We start from the raw sequence: 10,325 nt of genomic DNA on the forward strand, positions 1-10,325 counted from the left end.
ACAAAGCAGTAAGGAACAACAAAAAGAAGTGTTAATACTCTGCTGTGGAATCAGTAGCTAATGTCTGGCAATAGTATGTGCTGTGATAGCCATGAATCCCGTGACTTCATTATAGAATTACATAGAATAAACCAGGTTGGAAGAGACCTTCAAGATCATCGCATCCAACCCATCAACCAATCCAACCCACCTAAACAACTAACCCATGGCACCAAGCACCCAATCAAGTCCTCTCCTGAACACCTCCAGTGACGGCGACTCCACCACCTCCCCAGGCAGAGGTTACTAGACATTTTTCACCTTTTTCTTCCAAAGACCTCAAAATCATAGAATCAATAAGGTTGGAAAAGACCTCAGAGATCATCAAGTCCAACCTAGCACCCAACACCTCACAGCTAATTAAACCATGGCTTCAAGTGCCAAGTCAAATCCTTTTTTGAATACCTCCAAGGACGGTGACTCCACCTCCCTGAGCTGCCCATTCCAATGGCAAATAACTCTTTCTGTGAAGAACTTTCTCCTCACTTCAAGCCTAAACCTCCCCTGGCACAGCTTGGGACTGTGTCCTCTTGTTCTGGTGCTGATTGCCTGGGAGAAGAAACCAACCACCACCTGCCTACAGCCTCCCTTCAGATAGTTGTCTCCCCTGAGCCTCCTCTTCTCCAGGCTAAACAACCCCAGCTCCCTCAGCCTCTCCTCATAGGGCTGTGCTCAAGACCTCTCCCCAGCCTCATTGCCCTTCTCTGGACCCATTCAAGTGTCTCAATGTCCTTCTTAATTTAAGGGCCCCAGAACTGGACACAGGACACAAGGTGTGGCCTAAACCAGTGCCGAGTACAGGGGCACAATGACTTCCCTGCTCCTGCTGGCCACACTCTTTCTGATGCAGGCCAGGATGCCATTGGCCTTCTTAGCCATCTGGGCACACTGCTCGCTCCTGTTCAGCCTACTATCAACCAAGACCCCCAGGTCCCTTTCTGCCTGGCCGCTCTCCAGCCACTCTGACCCCAGCCTGTAGCACTGTATCGGGTTGTTGTGACCAAAGTGCAGCACCCAGCACTTGGACTTGTTAAATGCCATCCTGTTGGACTCTGCCCATCTGTCCAGCCTGTCAAGGTCCCTCTGGAGAGCTCTTTTACCCTCTAACAGATCAGCACCTGCTCCCAACCTGGTGTTGTCTGCAGACTTACTAATGATGAACACAATCCCCTCATCTAGCAAGATTTAGCCATCTTTTTGATTTGGCCTCACAAATCTTTCTGAAAACGGTTAAATATTGATGTAAAGATCTTACTGTTGGGAAAACAGAGGCACATAATAATCCTTAGTTTCCCAGTGTCGGGAACAATGTTCCTAAGATATTGCAGCAACATTTCTAGCTGATAGAAAAGTACACAAGGGCAGGGAAATGATAAAGCAGTAACCTAGGTCCTTATAGTTGCTAGTCTGCTAATCAGAATTGATCAGATTCTCTAGTCAGTTCCATCCACAGAAATGAAAGAACACAAATAGACCTAGTAACAGGGGATGCTCTGGAAAGGAAAATACTTCAACTGAAAATTTTCAGCCAGCCCTGGCAAACAGGCATATGCACTGAGTTATGTGCCACTGAAAGGTGATTAATTGAATATGCAGGCTCAGCCTAAGGTAGAGATATTTATTTTGCTACCAAATACTTCACATAACACCCACATATCACAGCCTGCCCATCCACATTTGTGGATAGATTGCGAAGCTATTGCCCATGCCATTGGCATGAATCGCCTTGTCCTGGTTATCTGCATGCTCAAAGCATCACCACTGGAGCAGTGGGCATGGTGTATGGAAAGGTCAGGGCTGGTAATTCATGATCTTGCCATAATTTACAGCCAAAGCACATCATTCCCTATAAACACCAGGCTGAATACTGAGTGTGTTTGGAGCAGTTCTTTTTTGTTTGTACACAAAATGTTTCCTGGTTCATAAACCTATCACGAATTTATTAATAAAGATATTTGATGTTGCTTTAAAATATTCTGGCACACACTTCAGTGCAGCTGCATAGTTTAAAGCTGGAGTTGCTCTTTAAATCCACTTCTTCCTATAATCTCTCCTCTTGCCTTGCAGAAATCCCAGTGTTATTCATGTGTTTCCCTCTTTCCCTCGTAAAAATAAGCAAGCAAACAACAAAACTATCTGCTGAAAGCTGACATTTTGGCACTTCCTCCACTGCTTTTTCACAGTGATTTCAACTAACTTCCTCGCCACCAAACCAGCCCAGAAAATGAACTGATGGCCAGCAGCAAAACTGTCTTTATCTGTGAGCTCAAGAAGAGAACAGCAGCAAGTAGGAATGATCCCGGTTCACACTTCCGGCAACCACTTTACTGCAGCCAGAGGAAAAAAAAAACCTCAGCATGCATCTCATTTTGGAAGATAGCATGAAAAGATGTTTCATCTGTGTTAGTCAAGCACCATGGGTCTTAAAAATTCACTCATGACAGACTGATGAAGACATTTTACTTGAAAGGAAGCAGAAAATATATCTCATGGCATTCCAGAATGTCCAAGCGCACAAACTCCGTTCTCTGAGAGAACATCCTGGGTCCATCCTAGGGTGCTGAGAGAGCTGGCAGGTGAGCTGGCCAAGCTACTATCCATCATTTTTCAACAGTTCTGGCTCACTAGAGAGGTCCCAGATGACTGGAAGCTGGCCAACGTGGTGCCCATCCACAAGAAGGGCCAGTTGGATGAGCCAGGGAACTACAAACCTGTCAGCCTGACCTCAGTGCCAGGCAAGATTATGGAACAGGTCATCTTGAGTGCAATCACACAGCACTTACAGCATGGCCAAGGGATCAGGCTCAGCCAGCATGGATTTAGGAAGGGCAGGTCCTGCCTGACCAACCTGATCTCCTTTTATGATCAGGTGACTGCCTGGTGGATGTGGGGAAGGCTGTGAATGTAGTCTACCTGGACTTCAGCAAGGCCTTTGACACCGTCCCCCACAGCAAACTCCTGGCCAAGCTGTCAGCCCATGGCTTGCACAGCAGCACTACACTCTGTGCTGGGTTAGGAACTGGCTGGAGGGCCGAGCCCAGAGAGTGGTGGTGAATGGTGCCACATCCAGCTGGCAGCCAGTCACTAGTGGTGTCCCTGAGGGATCAGTGCTGGGCCCCATGCTCTTTAATATCTTCATTGATGATCTAGATGAGGGGATTGAGTCCATCATCAGTAAGTTTGCAGACAACACCAAGCTGGGGACAGGTGTTGATCTCTTAGAGGGTAGGAGAGCTCTGCAGAAGGACCTTGACAGGCTGGACACATGGCCAGAGTCTAAGGGCATGAGATTTAACAAATCTAAGTGCTGGGTTCTACATATTGGCCACAACAACCCCATGCAGTGCTACAGGCTGGGGTCAGAGTGGCTGGAGAGCAGCCAAACAGAAAGGGACCTGGGGGTCCTGGTTGACAGCTGGTTGAACATGAGACAGCAGTGTGCCCAGGTGTCCAAGAAGGCCAATGGTATCCTGGCCTGCATCAGGAAGAGTGTGGCCAGCAGGAGCAGGGAAGTCATTGTGCCCCTGTCCTCAGCACTGGTCAGGCCACACCTTGAGTCCAGTTCTGGGCCCCTCAGTTTAGGAAAGATGTTGAGTTGCTGGAATGTGTCCAGAGAAGGGCAACAAAGCTGGTGAGGGATTTGGAGCACAAGCCCTATGAGGATCTGAGGGAGGTGTGGTTGCTTAGCCTGGAGAAAAGGAGGCTCAACAGTGGTGCCATGTCCTAAATCACTCATTCCTGAGATGATCACTCACCAAAATTCCAACTTGTCCATTTAAACCCCTATGAAAACCCATCATTATATATGGAATATTTGTATTAGGAGGAAGCTGAATGCAGAGCTTCACTGCAGTAAGTGCAGCTTGTATCTAAGCAAGGAGACAGTTTCCCCAGAGGAGCAAACTGCCTGGGCAGACAGGACTGCTTCCATTCTTCCACTGACATTAACAAACATTGGGATCACGATGTTGACAAGACCAAGAAGCATTGTTTAGTTAAAAGCCCTTGGGTCAGCCAGTGCTCTGATCAAAATATAACACCAGTATAACCATACAACAGACAACCACATAGCAAAAAATGACTTACCTCATCCTGCAGAAAAAAATACACGAGTTAGGCAATTACTTTTGATGGAGGTTGTATGGCTTTTAAAGTTTAACAATTTACACTGAATGCTTAAAAGAAAGCAAAGTGTCCTAACCTACAGCAAGGACTTGACAGTAACATTTTACTCTGAAAAATTAAGCTGTTACAGATATATATATTTAAGCTATGACAAATGTTCCTTTTCCACATCCCTTCACTTCAAGAAGGAGAGTAGCAGCTGGCAGACACTTGATTTTCTGAAAATCTGGAAATTTATTCAGCTGCCTAAATGTGGACTTAAGGTTGCATTCTCAAAATAGTCTAGCCATTTCAGTGCTTAATTTCCAGCCCAGTGGCGTTCACAGCTTTGAATTCGCTACTCACTCATCCTAAGACAAAGAATGCGATCCACAGAAACCATGCAGCAAGGACAGAGGCCATGGCAGGGGCAGAGGCCATCTCAGCTGTGCAAGGAGGTGAATGTGATTTAGGCCCTGCTACTGAGAGTCAGAGAGAAACTCGTGGCCCCATTTAACTATATAAACCTTCTACTGGAACCAGAAACTCAACTTTTGCTCGGAAGAGGTCCTTCCACATATCCCAGCTACCACACTGGGCTAGCCTGGACCAATGGCATCCTGGCCTGCATCAGGAACAGTGTGGCCAGCAGGAGCAGGGAGGTCATTCTGCCCCTGTATACTGCACTGGTTAGGCCACACCTCGAGTACTGTGTCCAGTTCTGGGCCCCTCAGTTTAGGAAGGATGTTGACTTGCTGGAACGAGTCCAGAGAAGAGCAACAAAGTTGGTGAGGGGTTTGGAACACAAGCCCTATGAGGAGAGGCTGAGGGAGCTGGGGTTGCTCAGCCTGAAGAAGAGGAGACTCAGGGGTGACCTTATCACTCTCTACAACTACCTGAAGGGGAGGTTGTAGACAGGCAGATGTTGGTCTCTTCTCCCAGGCACCCAGTACCAGAACAAGAGGACACAGTCTCAGGCTGTGCCAGGGGAGGTTCAGGTTGGATGTTAGGAAGAAGTTCTATACAGAGTGATTGCGCTATGGAATGGGCTGCCCGGGGAGGTGGTGGAGTCGCCGTCATTGAAGGTGTTCAGGAGGAGACTTGATGGGGTGCTTGGTGCCATGGGTTAGCTGTTTGGGTGGGTTGGATTGGTTGATGGGTTGGACACGATGATCTTGAAGGTCTCTTCCAACCTGGTTTGGTTTATTCTAATATATTCTAATGAAGACCTGCTGTCAAGCAGTTTGTCGTCTCCAACTTGATCACAGGATCACGGAAGGGCTGGGGTTGGAAGGAATCTCTGGAAATCATGCAGTTCTGCTACCCCCTGCTAAAGCAGGTTCACCTAGAGGAGGCTGCATAGGACAATGTCCAGGCAAGTTTTTATTATCTCTAGAGAAGAATTGGAGCTGTATTTTGGACAAACTGATTCTGACATTAGAGTAAAAGCCCATTCAGAGCAAATCTGTCCCATTAAACCTGCTCCAAAGCAAACACATGATTAAGCAGTCACTGACAGAAGTAAAGAAACCAACCCTGAAACCTGCAGATCATGGACCTGAAGGCACAGAAATCAGATTCCAGTCCTTCAACCAGCAAACAGCTTAATAAAATTTGAGCTAGGTAGAACAAGAACCAAGATTTTCTTACTCCTAGCAATCATAAGTGGGCATTTCTCAGAAGATAGCTTCAAGGTCCTGTCCTGGTTTACATGAGAAGACAGTCGAAAAGAAGCCTTCCTCTTCCTCCAGGGAGGTGTATCATAGTGTCATAGTATCAGTGAGGGTTGGAAGGGACCACAAGGATCATCTAGTTCCAACAGCCCTGCCATGGGCAGGGACACCTCACACTAGAGCAGGCTGGCCACAGCCTCATCCAGCCTGCTCTTAAACACCTCCAGGGACGGGGCCTCAACCACCTCCCTGGACAACCCATCCCAGGGCTTCACCACTCTCATGGGGAAGAACTTCCTCCTCACCTCCAGCCTGAATCTCCCCACCTCCAGCTTCATTCCATTCCCCCTAGTCCTATCACTCCCTGAGATCCTGAGAAGTCCTTCCCCAGCCTTCTTGTAGGCCCTCTTCAGATACTGGAAGGCCACAATGAGGTCACCTTGGAGCCTTCTCTTCTCCAGACTGAACAGCCCCAACTCCTTCAGTCTGTCCTCATAGGAGAGGTGCTCCAGCCCTCTGATCATCTTCATGGCCCTTCTCTGGACACCATTAAACTGTTTGGTACATTGCCATCAAGCCCCTATGGCCTCAACTGTTTCATGTCTGAGGTCTGGTTCAGTAGTCACAAGGGTAATCTCAGACCTTAGGATGTCACTTATGGCATTGAATAACATTGCAGCAGCACTGATGATTTAAGGAATTTGCTACTGCCTAAAATCCTGGACACACACTGCCTAAATGCTTTCCCTAGGAAGCCTAACTGGTGCACCTCTGTCAGAGTTAAGTCTCTGAGTGACTGTGCACAATTCAACAAACGGGATGCAAGTTCCTCATGTTGCTCTTTTCTGGTCCTTTCCAACCTAAGTGATACTGTGATACTGTGATACTGTGAAGAACAGTAATGGTTATACCTTTGGGGGAGTGTGCAAGTTGCCAGTCGTCTTGCCAGGCTGAGTCACGTATTGAAGCGTTGTATCGGGATGAAGGGTCTAAAACGCAAAAGAAAGACTTTTTCAGTATGAATTCCTGCATCTTCCCTACCAGCTGCCCCCCAGCCTGCAGCTCCAAGGCACTTTGATTTTATTATGGGAGCCATCCCCAGCAACTCTAAAACGAGGCTTTTCTGATCTGCTGCTGAGGTGGCTAACATTTCCCCAGGCACAGTGTCACTTCACAGACACTTTTTCTTGAAGAAAGGCTCTATGTGACTAGTGCAAGGCAGGGGATGCTCAGTCTGCCTGGGAGGTGTGAGCTGGGGCTCTGACAGGCAGCCCTGACAGATTTCATGGCACTCTAAAAGGACAGTACTGTACCCGTTTGCCCTCAGTCTGGATACTAATGTCCTCCCAGCAGGGATGTCCACTCTTCATCTCCCAGCTCATGCTCTAGCCTTTCAGCAAAGGACTCACTGCCCCTTTCACAACAAGTTGTCAGGCTGTGAGCTGTGACGGCCGGGGCATGTGTCCCGCTCTGCTACTAGCACCATGGAGAGGACAGCATTCCAGTGCCGGGAGGGAGGGCACCACACTGCCAAGTAAACAGACAGCTGCACCTTGGGAGACTTTTATGTAGTAAGACTACATACATCCCCTTTACCGTTCATCTGTGGCAGGCGCCTGCCTTCCTGTCACAGTGAGCAGAGCAGTTGTCACCCTGGCACTTACTGTGTGTCCCTTAATGTCTACCACATCCCCATGCAGTATACAGAGCACAGAGCATTGAGGTGATGCAGCACGCTGTCACTTGTGGTGTGGTCTCACCAAAATGTGTGGCAAACTGGAAGCTGCAGGAAGGCAGCCTCAATGTCAAATGGTGAACAGATGGAGCATCAAATGGGCTTTCCCCACAACAGGACGCTCACACCTGGGTTTTTCTGCATATCTAAATCACAACCTGAGCCCCACTCCTGAGCCAGGGAGTGGTGGGGAAGCCCAAATGGCCAGCAAAAGGGCAAATCTGTTCAAGGGCACAGCATAAACAAGGTTTTGTCTGACAGTTTGTCAAATAAACCCATTTGAGGGAGCATCTGTGTGCTCGTGGTTACACTGAGCAAGAATGGGGCAGCCAGCATCAACGTACAGTGGTAGGACAGGGAGCACCACTAATGGTGTAAATAACACAAACTGGAGACTAGCTTACTGAAAACTAAGCAGGCTGAGGAGAAATGTCTCCCTTAGAAAGCTTTCTAACCCCCTCTTATGGGCATATATTTATACCTCCAGCTTAACTTTTGCAATGTCCCTATGATTGAATAGATCCAAACACTTTCCCAGGAGATGCTGACTTTACTGCCTGCACCTACAGTATCCAGAGAAGCGCAACAAAGCTGGTGAGGGGTCTGGAGCATAAGGCCTATGAGGAGACCCAAGACAGGATGAGGGAGCTGGGGTTGTTTAGCCTGGAGAAGAGGAGGCTCAGGGGAGACCTTGCTCTCTACAACTACATAAAGGGAGGTTGTAGCCAGGTGGGGGTTTGTCTCTTCTCCCAGGCAACCAGCACCAGAACAAGAGGACACAGTCTCAAGCTGCATCAGGGGAGATTTAGGCTGGATGATAGGAAGTTCTTCATAGAAGGAGTGATTGGCCATTGGAATGTGCTGCCCAGGGAGATGGTGGAGTCACCATCACTGGAGGTGTTTAGGAAGAGACTGGATGGGGTGCTTGGTGCCATGGTTTAGTTGATTATATAGTGTTGGGTGACAGGTTGGACTCGATGATCTTGAAGGTCTCTTCCAACCTGGTTAATTCTAGTCTAGTCTAGTCTAGTACCATAGTATCAGTCAGGGTTGGAAGGGACCACAAGGATCATCTAGTTCCAATCCCCCTGCCATGGGCAGGGACACCCCACACTAGATCAGGCTGGCCAGAGCCTCATCAGCCTGGGTTTAAACATCTCCAGGGATGGTGCCCCAACCACCTCCCTGGACAACCCATTCCAGGGCTTCACCACATCATCTTATCCTGTCCTGTCCTGTCCTGTCCTGTCCTATCCTATCCTATCCTATCCTATGCTATCCTACCCTACCCTATCCTAGTCTATATCTTATCTTATTCTATTCTAGTCTAGTCTAGTCTAGTCTAGTCTGTTCTATACAGTGGCCCCAAACTTCAAAAAAAATGATAGCTAGGGGCAGAGAGGATTTTTCTGGTTGGTAACTAAACCAAGCAAATCAGGAGGAGTCACCGGGAACCAAACTAAGTTGTTGTGTTTTGGTTTTTTTCCCAGATCCTAACTGAAAAATACCAAGAGGCTGTCATTTTGCATTAAAAATACATAAAATAAAGTTTTGCTTCATTTGGAAGAGAGAAACTGTTTCAAAACTTTCCTTCTGATAATTTAACACAGTACAAAAAGATTTTTTTTGTCAGTAAAAAAAAAAAATGCGGTACAAAACCAAAACAAATCTTTCACTAATGTAATTTTTGTTTCTTAATTTTTTGGGGAAGTTTTCTCTTCTTCTTCTTCTTTCCTCCCTGTCTTTTCTTGTTGCTTTTGTTTTGGTTGTTTGTTGGGGTTTTTTTCCTAATTGATAGCTTTGATTTTTACTTCTTTCCTCCCCAAGCAACGGGGAAGGAGAGCACCCCACTAAAATCACCCAGCATGGCTTTCATGTACCTGGTCATGACAGCAGTCCTGCAGCTGGGAAAGCCCCCACCTCCCCACTCCTTCCACATCAAAGATGTGGATCTTTTCCTGCTATAACCCCTTGCTAATTAATTAGAAGCTACACAGAGCATTTAACATCGACTCAGATCCTCACTGGGAGTTGCACTCATCTAACCAAAGGCAGAATTTGACTCTGCTTTTAAACCTGTGCCTCACTTTTACATTTATTACCCAGTCCCTATACATTAGTTGGGGGGAGGATGGAGGAATACTTTAAACTTTCTCCATGCAGAGATCTCAACGTTTTCCTAAACATTTTCCAGCAACCCTAAAAAAATTTTCAGCAGCATAAAATTTAAGAGAAGACAAGAAGGCATCAAAGCTCAGGTTATGAGACACCCGTCTTACCGCTTCTGTTGCCATTGTTGCAGCCAGGGCAATCATGCTTTGCATGAGGAGCAGCGCAGCCACCTGTGTGTGCTTCATCTTCTCAGCCTGCAGATGTGACAGCAAAGGGACAAAGGAGGTCTTTTATAGTGGAGTCTGGGGATTTCCCCAACCAAACCTTAAGGAAATTGCATGATATTTTTTCAGGTTTTTGGATGAGTGATGTCATGAACTCCTATAATAATAGGTGACAAATTACTAACGGACAAAGAGCATACAAATCTCCTAACAGGAAAGCTTTCTCATATGGTGCAGTATCTAATCTTAATCTTGGTTATGCAGAACATCAGGTGTTTATTTGCTAGGACAGGCATGTAGAAGGATTCTGTAAGAATTTTTGTGGTTGAGTCACAGTGAAAGGAAATGTCTAAGTTATGCAGACGGTATAGGTCTTACCGGTATTTATTACTTCTTATAGGTACAGAGAAAAACAGGTCAGGCTGCTCACACAGCAAA

General features: G+C 47.0%; 1 protein-coding gene across 1 annotated transcript in view; it reads right to left on the reverse strand.

Moving 5' to 3' along the window:
* The window catches only part of OLFM4 (olfactomedin 4), a 35,458-nt gene extending 25,547 nt beyond the window's left edge, over positions 1 to 9,911 (reverse strand). The window contains exons 1-2 of the mRNA XM_068166500.1: positions 9,831 to 9,911; positions 6,728 to 6,805 (exon numbers count right to left, since the gene is read on the reverse strand). Of these exons, the coding sequence (XP_068022601.1) occupies positions 6,728 to 6,805; positions 9,831 to 9,908 (156 nt within the window). The 5' untranslated portion in view covers positions 9,909 to 9,911. The remainder of the gene's footprint in view (positions 1 to 6,727; positions 6,806 to 9,830) is intronic.
* Positions 9,912 to 10,325: the final 414 nt, after the last annotated feature.

Source organism: Melanerpes formicivorus, unplaced genomic scaffold, assembly GCF_026170545.1.
Source record: "Melanerpes formicivorus ecotype bairdi unplaced genomic scaffold, bMelFor1.0.p_v2 SCAF_101, whole genome shotgun sequence".
In the NCBI taxonomy this organism is placed as follows: domain Eukaryota; kingdom Metazoa; phylum Chordata; class Aves; order Piciformes; family Picidae; genus Melanerpes; species Melanerpes formicivorus.